This window comes from Phaenicophaeus curvirostris, chromosome 5, assembly GCF_032191515.1.
Source record: "Phaenicophaeus curvirostris isolate KB17595 chromosome 5, BPBGC_Pcur_1.0, whole genome shotgun sequence".
Taxonomy (NCBI): domain Eukaryota; kingdom Metazoa; phylum Chordata; class Aves; order Cuculiformes; family Cuculidae; genus Phaenicophaeus; species Phaenicophaeus curvirostris.
The window spans coordinates 15,673,627-15,693,670 of record NC_091396.1 but is presented as its reverse complement, the minus strand read 5'-3'; the positions used below and the strand labels follow the sequence as shown (position 1 = coordinate 15,693,670).

At 37.1% G+C, this 20,044-nt stretch overlaps 1 protein-coding gene across 5 annotated transcripts in view; it reads left to right on the top strand.

Moving 5' to 3' along the window:
- USH1C (USH1 protein network component harmonin) overlaps positions 1-20,044 on the top strand; it is a 49,618-nt gene that overhangs the window by 8,279 nt on the left and 21,295 nt on the right. For 3 of the 5 annotated variants that reach the window (XM_069857685.1, XM_069857681.1, XM_069857682.1), the window contains exons 5-15: positions 8,212-8,320; positions 8,423-8,447; positions 9,156-9,213; positions 9,958-10,061; positions 11,279-11,363; positions 11,765-11,824; positions 12,106-12,162; positions 13,885-14,027; positions 14,630-14,695; positions 15,172-15,296; positions 17,344-17,420. In XM_069857685.1, the coding sequence (XP_069713786.1) occupies positions 8,212-8,320; positions 8,423-8,447; positions 9,156-9,213; positions 9,958-10,061; positions 11,279-11,363; positions 11,765-11,824; positions 12,106-12,162; positions 13,885-14,027; positions 14,630-14,695; positions 15,172-15,296; positions 17,344-17,420 (909 nt within the window). Of the gene's footprint in view, positions 1-8,211; positions 8,321-8,422; positions 8,448-9,155; positions 9,214-9,957; positions 10,062-11,278; positions 11,364-11,764; positions 11,825-12,105; positions 12,163-13,884; positions 14,028-14,629; positions 14,696-15,171; positions 15,297-17,343; positions 17,421-18,188; positions 18,239-20,044 lie in introns of all 5 variants that reach the window. The other 2 variants (XM_069857686.1, XM_069857683.1) reach the window with 2 other exon arrangements.

Sequence of the window (20,044 nt, the reverse complement as noted above, 5' to 3'; positions counted from 1 at the left end):
TTGATGAACCTTCTCAGAGTCTGCACTACAAAAGCTTGTGTACCTTGAGCACTACATTATGCAATGAGTATGGGAAGCATAGTCAAGAGAGCTATTCCTGGATTGTGATCAGCTCAGTAGAAAGATTCCAGCTATATCCTTCTGCTGCCAGAAAACTGAGATGATGACCAGTATCTTATATTGCTTTTGAAAGATCTCCTGGAAAATACTATAAGACATTAATGATACTGAGCAGTTAAGGACTTAAAGGCAGTGGCTATTAACTGTTATGCTAGTACATTCGTCTTAATGCTGTTTTGCAGCTCTGCTTGTTTCAGGCTGTTTTGACATGATTGATAGATAAGGAGTTATGCTCAGTTGTTTTGCTACTGCAAGGATGTCAATTTGGTTTTTTTTTAAATCAGTACACAAAAAGGCCCTGACAGCTTTCTGTAACTGAGGCCATCGTGCTACTACTTGGTGACAGTGAATGGGATTGTAAAGGATCTTTGGACTGGGTTATAAAAATCATAGTGCAACTCAGAATGTAGTTAGAGTTTGAATGAGAAACTAGTGAAAGAAGAACAATGAGGCTGACAAAGGGGTTGGAGAACAAGTCTTATGAGGAGCAGCTGAGGGAACTGGGGTTGTTTAGCCTTGATAAGAGGAGGCTGAGGGGAGACCTCATTGCTCTCTACGACTACCTGAAAGGAGGTTGTAGGGAGGAGGGAGCTGGCCGCTTCTCCCAAGTGACAGGGGACAGGACAAGGGAGAATGGCCTCAAGCTCTGCCAGGGGAGGTTCAGATTGGACATCAGAAAAAATATTTCATGGAAAGGGTCATTGGGCACTGGAACAGGCTGCCCAGGGAGGTGGTCGAGTCACCATCCCTGAAGGTGTTTAAAAGACAGGTAGATGAGGTGCTCAGGGACATGTTTTAGTGGCTGATAGGAATGGTTGGACTCGATGATCCGGTGGGTCTTTTCCAACCTAGCAGTTCTGTGAAAATAAGAGGGAAATATGCTTGAGACTGACAATGAATTCACCAGATTTAGATTATGTGTATTAATATTATTAATATGAACAGAAGGTGCTTCACAGCTCGCATAACTGTCAGACTTCCTTTTTTTTTTTTTTTAATATGTGGTGTTAAAGTTCAGCCTAATGTGCCTTCATTATAGGAGGCATTAGGCACTTTCTGAACCCTACTGAATAACAAGAGCTGACAGGCAGTCCATTGTTCTAAATTGCCGTCTCTCAGTAAGGCCAACTGCTTCTGAAATTTCACCGGCCTGCTTTATTTAACTAAACCTCTACACTTTTCTATCCCAAAAAATGTTGTCTGAGAAAGGTATAATGAACTTCTATTACACCATCAGTTTTTTTAAAAAAATCAAATTAATTTTGCCTGATTTCTCCTTGAAGTAGTTTCCAAGTTACATTAAAATGACTGAGTAATCACGAAGGCTCAGTGAGGCATTTGTAGTTTTAACCTTTTTTAACTACAGTTTCTCTAAAAGGCAAGCGTTTTGTTCTTTCATGAAGAAATGTACTTCACCTTTTTTTTTCCTCTCTGCTTTCTGTTACTTATGTCTGTGGGGATTCTGCTGAATACAAAGAGGTGGAGATCAGGATGAGTGATGAAAGTGGAAGAAGTATACAAAATGAGAAATTTGAAACAGTGATGTTATTATGTAAAAACCCTTCAGTTTCCTGGAAGCGTGAAATATAATATTTCTTATGTTATAAGTTACAAATAATACGCGTTTTACTTGGGAAAAGTTAAGGTTTGCAGCTTTTCTTTTGAATGTCTGAAAACTCCCTGTTTAATAGGAAAAGGGCAAACAGTGAGATATAATAAAATAATGGAACAAGGTATTTCTGCTCAATCCTGCAGAATTTTATCTCTACTGCTTCTGGTTCAGAAGGTTGGTACACAGTGATACTAATACAAAAGCAACAAAATATACGAAAACAACTACTAAGTACTTCGGTGTATGGAAAGGTTTTTTTGGTAGGGAAAGCTGTTTGAGAGTCCTGAAGAGAGACTGTTTGTTAAATGCCTATGTCTCCTATAGTTCAGCCTAGACTGGATGTTTCCAAAGCACTATTGTGAATAAGTAACGGAAATGTTATTAAGGTGAGTGAAGAGTATTAGACTGTCTTTTCATTTCATTTCATTTCTGAAGCTGAGCAAAGAGGAGTATTCAAAATATCTATATAGGAAAAAATCATTCTCATAATGGAGGAAAAAATAAAATATGTTCTTGGCTGCACTTACAATTTTGCAAGTATGTGCCTCTTGTAGAGATGATATAATACTAGCAGATATGACTCGCTGAGTGAATGATGACATTCTCGGAGCAACAGTAGTTCTGCTGATACAGAAGTTATACAGAGACTCACAAATGGCAGTGCCATTTGCATTCATAAAACTGGGATGCTTTTATGTGTTGGGGCATTGCAGTTAATACCAGTAGGTTACATTACCCTTTTAAAAGCTCGATTTGTGCAAACCCATTCTCCGTGGTCTGTTATAGCATGCATGATATGGAAGATGTGAGTAAAGGAGGGATCTTGAACTATACTAAAGACAAACCATCTCCCCAACAACAAATATGTAAGATCCATAGGAAAGTCTAGGTAGATCAAATGAGGTCAACATTGCATACTTGAGGTTAAACAGTTGTATGCAAACTTGTGGTATTTTTGGAGGTTATTAATCCAGAGAGAGGCCAGAGATGGGGATGGAGAAAACTTTTTAAGGATTTTACTGTTGAGAAGCTCAATTCAACCTTCATTTGAGAAGCAGAGGTCACTCACTTCCCTGCCATTTCCTAGAATAACCAGTGAAATTATCAACAGCCTTAGAGTCTTTGTGGTTTGTAGAGGCTATTGAGCCTTTATGCACGCTGCCATGAGTCTGAATTCTCTGTGACATTTTGCTGCTTTGCAGTACAGTCACTGGATTTCCTGAAGCATCAAGGGCAATGGAATAGCTCTCAACTGAAGTCTTGGGTTTGAGAATGGGGAACTAGCTTAGAATTTAGGAGAAGAAATAGGATTGCAGTAGCATAACTACCAGTCCTGCGAGGTGGGCGGATGTGATTTTGAACGTTTGGAACAAGTTGGTTGAGTGCTCTTTTATAGCAAGAGGTATTGGGGTGCAACACAACACTGCAGACTCCTTTTTCCTTGTCTGATTCTGCATTTTTACCGCAGTTTGTATGTTAAAAACACTGCATTACTTACCTATTTCTGTTCTTATTAAAGATCATGTTACAAATCTGACTGGCTTAAATGAAAACAGTCAAGTTCCTAGGAGTTCTGTAAATGCTCTGGGTGGGAATAGTGGATGTCCAGCAGGTGGAGTGGCAGTTCCACTGGTTAGGAGCCGCAGAGGGACCACGGTCTTGTTCTGCCTCTGCAACTGCATTCTCTCCTTCAGGACAGTCACATATTGCTTTATCTTTGCTTTTGTAGGCTGCTTATGCTGTGTTGTGTCAGCTAAACAATCTTTACATTCAATGAAGAGGAAACTGCACTGCATGAGCTATTCTGGTGTAGTGGACGTGTTAATGTTTTGTGTGTTATTGCAGAGCATATGGTACTTCCCAGAAGTTGTTCAAAAGTCTGTGAAAGAAGTGAAGAAAAGGGGGTGGTTTCTTGTTTTGTTTTGTTGTGTTGCTTTTGGTGGTTGTTTTTTTGTTTGGTTTTTTTTTTAACACATCACAGTTTCTAACCATCAACTTTAAAGCAGTTTATCTCAGCTTAGAATAAAATTTATTAATCAAAATAAGAACCATTAAAATGTACACATTTTTGTCAACAAGCAATGTTTCTATTTATTCCAGTAGCGTAGAATTCTGAAGTCCTGGAACTGATAAATTCTTCAAAGATGTTTTGAGCTGCTGCTTGCTTGTGAAAAGCCTTCTCTTGCAGGAGTGTGTTGAGATGCTTGAAAATGTGGTAATCGGTGGGAGACAGGTCTGGTAAGGTGGAGGTGGAGTTTCATAGCCCAGTTTGTGTAGCTTCTACAAAGTCTATTGTGAGATGTGTGGTTTGGTGTCGTCATGGAGAAGAATTGGTCCTTTTTGATTGACCAATGTTGGATGTAAACATTGTAGTTCTGAGTGCACATTGTCAGTTTTGTGGAACTATTTCTCTGCTGTGATGGTTTTGCTAGGATTTAAGAAGTTGTAGTGGGTGTTCCCATTTGCTGAATCCATTTTTTATCATGTCACAATGTAATCAAGGAATTAATCATTTTTTTTCAATGAAAGCACAGAGCAGACTTTTTTTTAATTATTTTCCAATTTGGTGCAGATGTTGAATAACTGCTGTATGGTCAATGTTTAGTTCTGGAACCTCTTGAGCTGTTTTGTGTGGATTTACTTCAATTATGGCCTTATGCTGGCTCTCATCTATCACAGAAAGATGTCCACGGCCCTCACCACCCTTAAGGTTTTCATTTCTATTATGAAATTTTTAGGGCCAAAGTCGAGCTGTATGTTCGTTGATGGTCTCTTGGCCAAATGCTTGGTTGATATTGCTAGCAGATTCCACTGCTTTAAGTCCCTTTTTGAGCTCATACAAAAAAAATAGCTTGAATTCTCCTTTTTTTTTCTACTTTATTTTGACAGCATAATATAAAAAAGAATAAACAGTAAAAACAAAACTATTAGCATAACTAAGTAGAATTACTTTCAGGCTTTAAGATGGTATGCCTGCATGAACACAGGTAACTGAAAGTTTAATTCAAAATAAGCACCACATTTACAAAAACACCACTTATTTTTGCACCAACCTATACATGTGAAAAAAGGCAGAAGGTGATGGCATTGGTGTCATGCCCAATGTCCTGTCACCTGAGTGTGGACCTGTCACAGTGTGTATTAGAATCATAGAATAACCAGGTTGGAAGAGACCCACCAGATCATTGAGTCCAACTATTCCTATCAAACACTAAACCATTCCCCTTAGCACCTTGTCCACCTGTGCCTTAAACACCTCCAGGGAAGGTGAATCAACCACCTCCCTGGGCAGCCTGTTCCAGTGCCCAATGACCCTTTCTGTGAAGAATTTTTTCCTAATGTCCAGCCTAAACCTCCCCTGGCGGAGCTTGAGGCCATTCCCTCTTGTCCTGTCCCCTGTCACTTGGGAGAAGAGGCCAGCTCCCTCCTCTCTACAACCTCCTTTCAGGTAGTTGTAGAGAGCAATGAGGTCTCCCCTCAGCCTCCTCTTCTCCAGGCTAAACAACCCCAGCTCTCTCAGCCGTTCCTCGTAAGACCTGCTCTCCAGCCTCCTCACCAGCTTTGTTGCTCTTCTCTGGACTCGTTCCAACTGTCATTAATATGACATATTATGACAATATGACATATGACAACTGTCATTAATATGACAGTCTCTTGTAATACAGGCCATATTGAGGAATTCCTAGTTCCAGTTCTATTCCCTCATGTCATGTAAATCTGGTGATGCAAATATAGGCTTTTGGTGCCAAGATGTGCAATGCCAGAGGAGGAGTCTCCAGCTGTACCCATTTCTTCCCTAAAACTGTCACAAGGTACGAGGAAACTATCCTCAGGGAGCTAGACTATGATTTTTTTTTTTTTTTTTATCTTCACATGTTCTCTCATCAAACTTATGGGATGGGAAAACAGTGGATACACTGTATGATTTAGTCTGTGTGGCCACTGTAGATCACTTCCTCAGTTTCATTAAGGCTAGTGGTATGACCTTCCCTCTCTCTGGTGTCTGTAAAGTTGAAAAGTTTCCATGGGGGAAATGATAAATATTTGACTTAAAAGGAAAAAAAACCCGAACAGTTACATTTTTTAAAAAGTTCACAAAAGGTTCACAGCCTTATCAAGGGTGGCGATTGATCACACAGTATTAAGAAAATCATTAAAGATTATAATATTTATTGTAATATTGTTGTGAATATTAATACGAAGTCTTTAATTCTGTAAGGAGGTAGTGTTTTTTGCGCAAAGACCTTAGTGGTTAGGGCTAAATGAAACTTCTTATCTTTTCCTGCTCTTGGTGAGTCTCCTGTGCCTCCTGCATTCTCGAAGAGCTAACTCTTCTAATCTTCTGCAGCAACAGCTGAAAATGTGTTCACAGCTGATCTTGGCACCAGAGCCTGGTGCACTGATAGTCCCAAAGGAAGTAGATGAAAGGGAAGTTACCCCATATCAGAGCTAGTATAGCCAGAGTCTTTATGTTACCTAGCTTTTGCCAAATATTTTATGATGAGCCTGCCTCTTCCTGACTAAACTTTTTAGTCAATAAAGGCTAAACTAAGACTATAATAAATATGCTCTTAATTTGTAGTGTAAGGACCTTTTCCAAAAATAAAGTGGAAGCACAGAGCCACTCACCATATTACTTGTAAAGATTTATTTTTTTTTAATGAACATGACAATGCATTTCATCCAAGTTTTATTGTTCAGAAGTAGTTGCTTTAAGTTTATTTAAACTTGAAATCATCTTGATGCAAATGCCAGCATGGGAAATTTAAGCCTAAAATGAAATTTGACAGCTTGAAACTTGAGTCTTTAAGTGGAATGTGTTAGAAAGTCGTAAATTTGGGATAATGCTGTCATGAAAGCAGATGTATTTGTGAGGAGGCACACAAAGTTTCCCTAACTAAAGACAAAATCTTGTTCTGTTGATGTTAAGTCTTGCCGCTATCAGGGTGATGTTTTGACACGTTTTACATAATAAATATTCATTGTAATTTATAAGAAATGCTACTGGACAGCAGTAGAGCCAAAGTATTTGGCCTTCTTGTGGAGGTCAAGGTGCGGAGGTGTAAGAAGGTATTGGTGGTGGTTTGCTGATAAAGCCATTTCCTGGTAATCATTTGTCTACCCTGCTGTGCAGAGGATTCATTTGCATTGCCTGATGGCAGAGAGTATGCACTGGCTTTCCCACAGCCATGTCATGTGTTTCACATCACGTAAAAGTCTCTCCTTATTATGCTTTAGCCAGGGCCTGGAATTTTTCAGTGTTAACTTGATCAGCTAATAAGGATACAGCCTTAAATGAAGTGGGCAATGTCTCCATCGCTAATTTCTTCTCACTTTACCAAGCAGAGAGGATCATTAGGTGGACTTCATAGGAACTGGGATGTTTTTATTCTAATCGTTGTGTGATATCAAATTTGGATTAATATTAGAGGAAGGGTAACCTTTTGAAATAAAAGCTTTCCAATTATGTCCTGTTGCTTTATCACCAAATAAACATTAGTTCTATTAGTTCTTTTGTGTATTCTGATAAATAGTATTAGAAATTTTACAGAAGCAGCTGAAGACACCCTCTTTTCTGCACTAGTAAATTGATCACTGCCAGTTAATATTCTTGGAGTGCTGCCATTTGATTGCTGATAAATGTTAGTGTGGTCTCCAGTATGGCCTTTGGCTTATGCCAGCAAGCATGCTCAATGAATTGCAGTTCAGGTGATAACATGTGATAGGGGTGTTTCCTAAAGAGCAGGTTACATTGAGCCACTCTGCTTTAGAGGAATTGTTCTCTGTGCTAGAAAAAAGTCTTTATATTAATTTATGTACCGGGGCATATGTAGTTTCTGTGTAAAGCTGGCTTGGTTTTGGATCAGACCGTGAGTCTTGGAGATAAATTGAATGCACTGCATAGATTTGTTTCTGCAGTCTTTTGTTTCCAGATACATTACTTCTTTTTCATACAGTCTACTAACACAAAGATGCTGGAGGATAGTTGTTTTGGTTTTTTTGTTTCTGCTCTCATTTCTTCTTGGGAGTTTTGTGGTCTATTTTTCTGTGATTTGTCCAGAACAATATTGAACTGTTTGGAGGCAGGTACTACACAGTGGCAGTGAGGGTTATCTTTTACTCTAGTATGGTAAAAGCAAACTTAAACTGCTGGAATATAAAGGAAGAAAATACCTCCAAAATTATTTGAATTGAAATACAGACACTTGTGTTAAAGATAATCTGTGGAGTACAAGTCTGATGTGTAGTGACTAGATATTATTTATAAAATTGTTACTTGGCCGTTAGTTTGTTCTTTTGATGTTAAATTAAGTTTAAACAGGTAAAGGTGAATCTGATCTGGACATTACCTGAAATTCAAAAAATATTCAGGAGTTGACATAATCAAACACATACATCATAATGATTGCCAGATCATATGATTGTACCTTTTAATGTTAATTCAGAGTTTATTTTTTCTTCTCCCTTTCATTTTTGAGGTTGGAGATGAGATAGTTCGCATAAATGGATATTCCATTTCATCGTGCACGCATGAAGAAGTCATAAACCTTATTCGTACAAAGAAAATAGTGTCCATAAAAGTAAGACGTAAGTAACTTGAAAAAAATCATTATATCACTAAAATTGCTTTTAGTAGATTGCTGGTGATCTGTTGAAGGTGTTACTTAACAGAGTATTTTTCTTTTCCAGATGTTGGCATGATACCTGTTAAAAGGTAATGATGTTTAATTTGAAAACAAATTAGATTAAGCATTTTATGTAGTCTCCTTAATATTCAAAGAATCTGTTTCTGAAAATGTGTGACTGGGCATCTCCATAGCCAATTAAAATGTCACATCCTTTGTGATGAATGGGCAGATGTCTTATTTGATGAATCTGACTTTTATGCCAGTTGCCTACTGAGATAAAGCAATTTTTAATTCCCTATTATTAGTGGATATTACCTAGAAATTTCATTAACAATACACCTAGCTTAACAGAGAGCTCCACCGCTATTCTGTGCGTAACATTTGAGGATTGCTTCATAGCCTAGAAAAACTTTAAATTATTGTCCTTTCTCAGTTTTTGATGAAAAGTTGAAACTTTAAGTGGAATGTTTGCAAAATGCTAATGATGGGAGGTGTTTCTCTTCATAGACGTTTATATAAGCTGGTTAGATTATTATTATTTTACAGCCTTTCTCAGAGTCTCCCAGAATTGTTTTACTTGAGGTTTTCTCAGTTTTATGTGTGACCAACTTTACTAATCTAAATAATTGTATGCTTGTTTGTTCTGTTTAAATTGCTGGAAAATAAACCAGTTGTTGTGAATAGTATCCAAAGGAAATTGGGGATGCAGAATAGCAGGTCACATTCCAAAGTATCTGCTTGAGTAAATTCACATTTATTTATCCCCATTAATCTAAATTATTTTTTCTTTGCAGTTCAGCAGATGAACCACTTAAATGGCAATATGTGGACCAATTTGTGTCTGAATCTGGGGTAAGACATCAATATATTAAGATGCCTTCTGGGAAATCTCTAGTGGTTCTGAAACACTTTATTCTCTGACCTTATCACAGAGGTTATTGTGTGTATTTCTATGATGCAATATCTTGTTACAAGTAGTCTGAGAGAAACTTCTTTCCTGATAGTAAATGGTTCTAGGATCATTAGGTAAGGAATGGGCAGGATACAAATGAAATATCTTTTACTCGTTAATTGGTACTTTGTTTTGCTTGAGCTTATTAACTTACCAGGCTATAGTTCTATTGTATAAATCTTGAACAGATTATTTGGCCTCTCTTGGCTATATCAGTGAAGGAATGATAGATAAAAATGCAAGTGACTTCTGTGGGTTGCAGCAGTGAAAAAAGAAACCACGATTACTGTTCTTTAGCTTTCAGTCAGCACTATCATGTATTTTTCCAGCTCTTTTGTCAGGAAGCATTCAAAATTATTGTTTTGCCATATCACTTACCTTTTAATTTTCCTTCGCTCTTTTTCTGAAGACAAAGTTTGACTATTTAAACAATCTTCTCCAAATGGAAAGATAAGCTCATTCTTTCACTTCAGCCATGCAGCTGCACTGAAATGACTGGGCTTCATATTCATCTCGAGTAGGACCTAGGAGGAATCCTGTCTTGATTTTGGCAGGGTTTGATCCTGGGTTCGTGAAGTTGTGTAGTAGTCTTGATATGAGTGCAACAGAGTGATGTCTTCAGGATGTTTTTTATCCCCTTACAGGAAGGAAAGGGCAGTGTTGCTGGTCTTGCTTCATCTGGAGGGAGAGACAATAAAGAGAAGAAAGTCTTCATTAGTTTGATTGGTACAAAGGGCATGGGATGCAGGTGGGTATACATTTCTTATTTAATGTGACTGGTTCATTGAGACATCCAAGGCAGTTATTTCCATCATTCCTTAATACAATATCACCAAAATGCAGATCCGCACTGGATTAGGAAGGCAAGTGAACAGACAAAGCATAGGTAAAGCATAAATACAAGTTAAAAGTTCTGAATTAAAACAAAAAAAAAAACAAAAAACTTTTACATTTAAAAATAAGAGTAGCAGGCTTGAAGAGACGTAGAACCATAGAATAACCAGGTTGGAAGAGACCCACTGGATCATCGAGTCCAACCAGCATGATACAAGTAATAGTGGAATTGGATCTTTTAAAGGCTTTTACATTTTAAAATACTTTCAAATGTTGCTCTGTGATGTAGTGTGTTCCAGTTCCTAAAAGTAATGTTGAATTTGCAAGGCTTTTAGAGTTATGAAAAGATGCTTCTCAGACTCCTGTGCTTGCAGCTATTTATGGAGCTTTTGAGGTAGATGGGATTTTGTAGGATTACTTTTAGATTTAGGGAGACGTAGTTGAAGTTATCAAGATTGAACTGTGCAGAGTATTTACTAAAGCCTAAGTTTTCTTTCATATTATCTGGAAGATCTAAAGATTTTAAAGAAATTATTTACAAAACTGGAGAGGCAGTTCAACATCAGCTGCTGCATATGTTATCTACAAAAATCATTACTGTTTGAGCCCAGCTGGGATGGCAGCTTAAAGTTTCTAGGCTAGACCTTGGCCCCTGTATTATACCATATATACGTATATATATACACCATATATATATATTATACCATATACATTGTATTATACCATATAGTATACCACCGTTTAGTGAGTAAACCTAAAGCAATTACTAATTCTTCATTGTGTTAGATATGTGCTTTTAAATATCATTAGTGTCCCAGTCCCTTAGACATTGTAGGTCAGTATACTATGTTAATTTCAACATAAAAGGAAAAAATCCAGAAGCTCAAGTATTTTTTCTTCTAACTTTTTCTTAAATTACAGTTTTGTGCTGTAAAAGATAGAAAAGAAGGCCAATAAACCATTGTGTGTGTACTGGCAAATGCCAGTGTTTGTTTCAGAATAGGGTAATATGATGGAAATATTTTTAATTTGAAACAAATTATGAGAAAACTACTAAGACTTCTCACTGTATTATACTGTATTATTCTATTAATATTATCTTACAAATGTTTTTTTTGTATATTACACCAGTATTTCCAGTGGCCCGACACAAAAACCAGGCATTTTTATCAGCAATGTTAAGCCGGGTTCTCTTTCAGCAGAGGTGGGCTTAGAGGTAAGTATGCCACCTTCCAAGTTAGGTACCACAACAAAATCTTGTTTATTATTTACTACTTCAAAGATTCTGAATCACTGTGAAGTAAAACCCCCACAACTAGTAATGATGAGGAAGAAATACTTTGTATTTAAATTTCCTAAATTTTAAGACTGCGAGTGTTCCCTCCTGGGTCAGACTAATAGTCCATCAAGCTCAGTATTCAGTCTCAAACAGGGGCAATAGGAAATGCTATTATAGGAGGATGTGCAAACCTGGCCCGTTCCAATCTGTTCTCCTTGTACTCTGGCAGTATCTATGATTATTGCATTAGGAATATTAAGGAGTATATATCTTTCTGTTTTCATTTAATATATTTACTAACTTAGCACATCTACTAAAATTTGGATTAACTCCTTTAGGTGGGTGATCAAATTGTTGAGGTAAATGGAGTGGACTTTTCTAATGTGGATCATAAAGAGGTAAGATCAAGTTTTCCAAATTCCTTTAATTTGTAGTTGTCAGCTTATTAAGCATCTGTCTGATTTCTCTGGCTGCGAAAATTCTGTTTATATACCGGGCTACTTAACCAAAGATGTTGTGTATTGAACATAGGAATATTGAGGTTTTAATATCTACCACCATTTTAGTTCGTGTGCATCTTCTGAAAAATACAGCATTGACAACCAGCATCATTCTTCCTATATATACAGGCCTTTTATTGCTTAATTCAGACTGATTTTTGTTCTGTTTTAATTTGCAGGCAGTCCGAGTGCTCAAAAGTAGTCGTACTTTGACTATCACTGTGGTAGCAGGTGCTGTAAGTACTGTATTTATAAAAGCAGAAGATTTGTGATAATTATTATGTGGGCAAATAAATGGTAAAAATAAATAAATAAGAAGTAAAGCTGTGGGGTTTTTTTGTAACGTCTGTACCACTGAATTCTGTAAAATCAGGGCAATGTTGAGCGGCTTTTGATTATTTCATTGATATCTATCTACAGTATTCTCAAATAAAACAATTTCATGACTGTGGGCTGGTGCAAGACCATTCCCTTGACAAGAAATGGAAATTAACTTTATTCTAATATTTTCTTATGTTTGAGAGCTTCTGTTCTAACAGAGAACTGCTTCTGCTGGAACATGAAGTATGAATTGGATTGGATTTGATTAATTTTTCATCCTGCACAGAACTGTATACCTTTGGGTCATAATTGAAAGCCAGCTGAAGTTGGTTAAATCTTCCCACTGACTTCAGTGTGACTTTCAATAAATGTTTTTTGCTACTTTAGTCCTTCTTACAGTAAAATATGTAGTTATATACAAAAGGATATAAGAAGGTATTTTTTTTAATTGCTTTGCAACTGAATTAAATAGGGAAAACAAGATTTAGTAAATAATTTAAGCAGATTCCTAAGGGTTCATTTATAACGTGTAGCTATATGAAGGCATTCATTGTTTAATTAAACTGATCTTATAGTAACAAAAGATGTAATTGCCAAAAGGCATTGTAGACATTGTTTAAACAAATGCTCTTAACTAGTTGATTAAGCTCTAGGAACTCAACATCCTTAAGGGCTTAGGTTCATTTCCCAGATACGTTACCATCTCCTAGAAAGGGTGGTATCTACTCTGGCATATGCTGCTGTAGTTGCATCCTTAAAATGGTGAATTGTTGTAACGGAACTCTTCTGCTCCACCCTGCTTCACCTTGCATATCTCTCCTTTCCTCAATAATGAGGAAGAGATTACAAAAGTAAACAGCTTTTGTACTCCTTTTTCTTCGTTAACAAAGTCTGGGGCGAAGGCATTGTTCACTGCCTGTTTTTGTTCAAGCTGCCTACTTTTGAGCCTTAGAGACATGAAAAAATCTGTCTTCCTAGTTAACATGGGATTTAAATTTGATTGATGACATTTATCTAAATTTTCATTAAAGTGTTCCACAAAGAGCATCATGGAAATACCTTTCTTCAACAGAAAATACTGCTGGTATCTTAACTGTAAAGCAAGTGAAACAGTAACAAAACCAACTGAAACTCATCAACTAGATCACCTTTCTGGCAATGTAGGTTCCCCCTGTATCTGGATTCCCTGAATGACATTATGTTTCTACAGCAGCCAGGAACAAGAGCAGTAAAGCACAGAAACTGTGTTGTTTCTTCCACGTTGAGATTCATTCAATGTGCTGCTCTCTAGCATTGCATAGCTCAGTTAGATTTCAAGAAAGTATAACGTGGAGCTTTTTTTCTGGCTAACACACTGAGCGTGTATTTGGTGTGGCCCCTACGCTGTTGTTGCTGAGTTTAGTAATTGCATGCATCTTGTGAAGTGTTCAGCACATCATTACTTTGAGACTGGAAGTGGAGTAGCTCTTTGTAATGAAGTGGTCGGATATTTCAGGGTCTTTCAGAAAGTGTTTCTCAGAAAAAGGGATGTAAGGAAATGATGAGTGTATGAGTACATAATTGGTTTTGAATTATTTGCTAGAACTACATTCATGAGACCTTTACACAACTGGTTTGGGTGGTGGTTCTGATTGCAGGGAAAGGAGCTGTTCATGACTGAAGAAGAAAGGCAGAGAGAAGCACGTCTCCGTGAGCAAGAACGCCAGGAGTTAATGCATCAGAAGCGACTTGCATTGGAGACTAACAAAATCATCAAAGAGCAGCAAGAGAAAGAGAGATTGTAAGGACTTTGTATAGGACAGTCTGAAAAAATTAGCTTGGATTTGGAAAGGGTATGGAAGAAAAAGGCAAATGTGAGAAGATTCCCAACTTAGATTAACTTAATTTTTCTGTTGCAGAGTCTCTATTCATACTTTGGTGCTCTGGATGTTCTGAGTTTTCAAAGCTGATATCATTCAAATGTATTTTGAGTAGAAGGGTCACTTTGTTCTCCAACTGTCATACCCCTATGGTTCAGTATTATTAGTTATTTTCTTGTTGCCATTCCCTCATCCTTTATTTTTAGCAGGACAGTTAAAATTTTATACTCTTAGGATAACACACTATGAAACCATCTCAGAAGGAGATAGTGACTGCAGAGTTAAATAGATGATAAGCTGTTATTATCCAGATGAGCATGAATATCCTCGGAGTACCTACAAGAGAATATTGAACCTCTGATATCCTCTATAAAGATGACTTTTTAAAAGGAGTGTTTTTTTCCTGAATTCATATGCATTTGTTTTCTATATCTTTTACTAACTATATGCTGACACACTTTTTAGAAGTTCTAACTCATGAAATACTATTTTTATCATGGCGTCCTAATTCCTTTTATTATAGAAGAAAACTGGAGATTTCCCAGAAGGCTGCAGAGGAAGAGGAGAGATATCGTAGAGAAATAGAGCAGTAAGTAAAAACCTTATGAAGCCTATGTGCTGCCTGAAAAAGGAGGCTTTATATATTAGATACGGCTGAAAACATTCTACATATTCTTTCAAGTGAAATTGTGTAGTATTTCCCTTTTAGCTAAATGTGGGGTCCAATGCATATGAGTAGGTACAGCACAGTTACGGAATAGGAAACAGATCTGAAAACTGACACCTGCAAAACATGAGGGTTATGGTGATAACAAATTGTGGTATTAGAATCATAGAATAGTCATGGTTGGAAGGGACCTTAAAGATCATAGAGTTCCAACCCCCCTGCCATGGACAGGGACATCCCATTTAATCAGATTACCCAAGGCCCCATCCAACCCAGCCTTGAACACCTTCAGGGATGGGGCAGCCACAACTTCCCTGGGCAACCTGGTAATGTAATGAGCTTATATTGATGCTACTGTTTGCAGCTAGGAATGCTGAGTATATTTTTTTTTTCTATAGGATAAAAGCAGAGGAAGAGAAATTTAAAAAGGAATGGGAAGAAGACTGGGGTCCTAAAGAACCTCCCAAATCTCTAAAAACTGTAACTGCAGAAGTGCATTCTGCCCCTCATTCCAAACACAAAAGTAAGTAATTGATTTCAGTCTCCTTCCTAGGGAAAGTATTTGTTTCAGTCACATCACTGAACTATATGGAATATATCACCAGTCTGTTTCCATGCCAAGGTATCTAAGATTTCATTTTTTTCAGAAAGTATATGATAGATTAATGGCTCTTATTGAATAAGTTCCTAGCTCACAAATCTACATCCACTGAAACAGCCATGGTTTTTAGCAAGCAGCAGCAGCAGGAAAACAGAAAAACCTCAAAGCTACTAAGAAATCTGAAGTGTCAACCTCTCCAGCTTGAAGTTTCGGTGCATTGCTTTCTATGTTGTTTCTGTTCAGTATGTTGCCTGCCACTCTTTTCACAGAGCAGTTCTTGCCTCAGTAGGCTTGTGCTGATTTCCACTGTGTGCCCAAAATGGAAGTGATGCTGCTGTATGATATGCTATTATGTTTTTATGACTGTGTGGATGAGGTGATATTCAGATATTAAGTTGTATACGTATGAGTGCTTTCATCTCAGTGGAGGAAATATTATTTATAGTAATAAGGAGTATTTTAAGTTTTATGGGTGTTCTGTTACTGGGTTTTATTACTTTTCAAAAGGAAGGTTTAAAGAAGAGGAGACAAGTGTTTGTTCTTTCATTTGGAATTATTTTCTGCTTACTGTATTAATCATGTTGGCACATAGTTTAACATTTTTATATTTGAGAGGAGATCTTCGGAGGTCAAGTGTGTGAAGGTAGAAGACTAGTGCTAGACTTAGTCTTATTTGGAGTGAGTGAATGCATGTTGTACTATTCCTATTGTTACCTTTTTTTCTTCTCCTTTATTCTAAATCAGTGTATTATGGTAGGTGGAGGTTATAGTTTTGAATTCTTTTGCCTGCTTGCTTCTAACTAAAAAAAAAAAGATAAGTATGGGATCCTTGCTTTTGGCCTGGAGGAAACTAATTCAATGTTTAGTTTTCAGAAAAATCTAAAGATCTTTTCCCTCATCTCTTCAGCAGGACCTTGGTCCTCTCTTGCTTGGGCAGTTTTCTGGGGTTTGTAGGAATGTCCTGAAGCTCCCTTGCTTCTCTTCCATGAGGAGGAGTAATCAACTTGAGTAAAAAACATATTCAATGTCATAAAAAAATGCAAATCCTGCTTTTTCAAATGTGGATTACATGTAGATTTCGTAGTATCTTTTCCTTACATTTCATTTTTCCTATTCCCCTCCTATTATTGTTTTCCTTACTGAATCTCTCTCTTTCCTCCTTGTCCTCTTTTCTCCTGTCTTTCTCCTCTTTTCATCCATGGCTGCAAATCTTTCATAAACAGTATGTGATCAGCACAGCCTGAAAACAGATTTGGTATCACTGGGCAGTCTGCTTCAGAATTAGTCAAGAGACTCAGGAGGTACTGTTTGTGCACTGCAACTTTTCCATGAACTGCCCTGAAGCGTAAGTGAATACAAATAGTATGTGAAGAGTGTACTAAAATCAAACAAAGGAAAAAGTGGAAATGGTTTGTTGCAAAAGTTAAAGGAGATTTGGGTTGGTTCCAAACCTGGTTATATTATTCTTTGTGTGACTTTGAGGAAGTCGTTTATCTTTTTATGGATGAGAAACTGAGATGAGGAGATGTTTCTTCTATAACTATCTTTTATCCATTTAGTTTTCTGATTCTTCAGGACAGTGTTTTCTCTCTATAGCATTTACCCCAGTGACAGCTCAGTAGAAGGCTGCTATTTCTTTTTGAAGTTGGATATCTCAGAACAGCTGATGTTTAATTACAGGAAAAGCCACCTACCTCTGCAGGCTTCCCTTCATAGCAGAGTAGACTAATTGGCCATATGCAGATCCGAACTGGTCTTCAGGGTTGGAAGAGGTTGGAAATTCATTTGATTTGAGCAGGACTTAGTGGTTTCATTTTTTTTTAATTATGTGGATAAATGTCCTGTTGCTAACTTCTTTTTGCTTCATGGAGACTTCTAATCACACATTGCTGATCGCTTTAATTTCATGGGAACCTCCATTAGACTGTCATTTCTACCTCCTCATTCCTTTCATCCTTTGTTTCTCTAGTAGATTTAAAGGGAGTTGCACATGACCAACTTGAAACAGATGGCATGGATGAAGTGATCATGAAGCAGGACACACAGGTTTGCTGCTCAGCCTTAACTTCCTATCCTGATTCAAATTCTTCTTGAACTTCATTTCCTCCTGACAGTCAGTCTTGACACTGATGTGGTCATTTGGTTTTGCTAGGGCAATATGTGTGGTCCTTTGGTAAATGATGACAGGTTATGACACTGTTGCTGTCATTGCTTTCTAAAGATACGTTGATACAAATAAGAAATCTACCAATCCTACAGAAAAGTGGATTATATTGAGAGCTGTGTGCAATATCAGCATTTCTTATTTAAAATTATGGGTTTGGATTATTTTGTATGTTTTTACTTAGCAGTATTTTTTTTTTACTATTTATGTGCTTGATTTGAAATACTTTATCCTAGGAAATGGAGCTTTTCTTCTCTGTCCCCTCAAAAGTCAGTGTTCTGTCACAAGCTTGAATGAGTTTGAGTATCTATTTCATTTTAAGAAGCCTTGTTAGAACTAGTGCCAAGTAGGACTATGACTGTAGAAATCTTAGCAATACACATGGCTGTATGGTTCTGTATGAATGTTACTTGTTCCATTTGCTTTGTTTGACATAAAATGGCTATCAGTAAAATAAGGTCATTTATAACTAAATGTACTAGCACAATTGATCAAGAAGTCATCTGCGAATTTGTCATGTAATACCGAACCTTTGATGTTGTGTCTTCAAATAAATTTTCATCAGTTAAACATATCAGCTTGGATTAATCCGAATCTGAACTAGTCCTTCACTTTTCTTCAAAAAGCAACTTTTTATTTACCTTTTGTAGCTTTTGGATGGTTTTATCGGTATGATGGAAAATTTCCCACAATCCGCAAGGTACAAGTTTGATATGTAAATTTGTTTGCTGTGCATTTGAATTTTGATTCTCTTTTTTCTTCTCTGTTATTACTAGACATTCTTTAAAGTTGTATGCTTCTTGTAATGCGTGCACAAACTAAGATGCGTTTGGGATGCATCTGCCTGAGAGTTTGTCCTTCTGAAGTCTTTGGACTTTTCAAGTTCTGCCACCTGCAGTGGGAATTGTATGTCAATACTTTGCAGAAGTTGTTCAGTGCAGGTGGGAAGTGCATGTCTTTATGTTCTCCGAAAGTCTTCAGAAAAATGTATTAATAAAAAGTATAGGCACAAAAATTCAATGAGAACCAAGTATGCAGTTCCAAGTTAGACCTCTGCAAATCTTCAAGTAAGAGGAATGCCAAAGGCATTTTAGACATGTGCATGATACAGAATGAGCAAAAACACCTGAAAATCTTTGACCTCACTAGAATACTTCTGTTATCTGTAGAGCTGCTGCTAGGGTATCGCAATTTCAGGTTATTAGTTTCAAATAAAACAACAGCAGGAATAAGATATTGATTTATTTCTTTCAATGTATCTTAGCTGTATTACAGGGTTTGTGGTTGTGTTATGTGTTTTGGTGTGTGGGGTAGAAACGAAAAGAAGAGTTTGTATGTCTGTGTTCTGAGAACTCAAGGTTTCTGAAGTCAAGATTATGTCTCACAGTTGAGGTATTTGTGTCACCATTTGGGACTATTACTTCTGTGTGGACAGGAAATGCTTGTTCTCCTTCAGGAAAAGATGATACACTGATAGTTTTGTACTGCTAGTGACTATAAATCATCATGGATCTGTAACTTGTGTGAAGTCCAGTACCTGGGATTTCTGTTGAAAAACTCTTATGAAAACTCAATCCCTTCACACAAATAGGTATTCTATATTGTAGTTTGCAGAGCATCCAAATATCTTTTCATATAGTAATGGAAGATCTTACCTAGTTCCTGTTGAACTCTATTGCAGTGTGGAATAGAAGCTTGAAAAGATGTGGTTTTAATCTTTTGGTTTTAGAAATATTTTTAAATCGAAGTGATGAATTTTCTTCATAATCCAAACTGCTAATTGATTCTTTCATTTTATTCTAAAAACAAAATTTCACTCTGTACTAAAACTGTCTCTAATTGAAGTAAACTGAATCCATGGGGAAAATGGATGGAAAGGATGACTCATCCTGTTGCATCTGAATGCTGTGAATGCAGCTGACATTGATATAAGTTGATATTCTGGAACATTTTGTCATGTGTACTGCTTCGTGTGACTTTAAAGTCAGTAATTTTTCAGATGTTGATACCTAGCAGATTGACCTGCCAGATGTTACATTTAGTAGACAGTACTAAATGTATTTTCTAATTTACTAGAGAATAAGATAAAACCAGCAACTGTTATTAAAGTACAAGCTAAATAGCCCTGAATAAGACATGCCAACATAATGGTGTTTATGCTAGAACAAAGTTCCAATTCAGTGCTTGGCAGGGAGAACTGGCTTTTGTAGCTGCCAGTGCAAATGTGTTTTCCAAGGGTTTATTATTGGTATTACATGTGAAAAGTGGAAGGAAGTCAAATAATGCTACTTAAGGTGAAGCATGTTCATGCTTTGAATTCCCAAAACCCCCATGAAAAGTCAGCTGATGATAATGAGCATAGCAAAATCAAAGCCTAAGTGTGGCCTCCCTGGGCACTGGCAGTTACTCACAATAAGCAGCCAGCTGCTCCTCCTTTTCACATTGTCATAATTGGAAAGCTCATATTCTCCCTTTAATATGAACTAGGCTCTGCCAGTACATATGG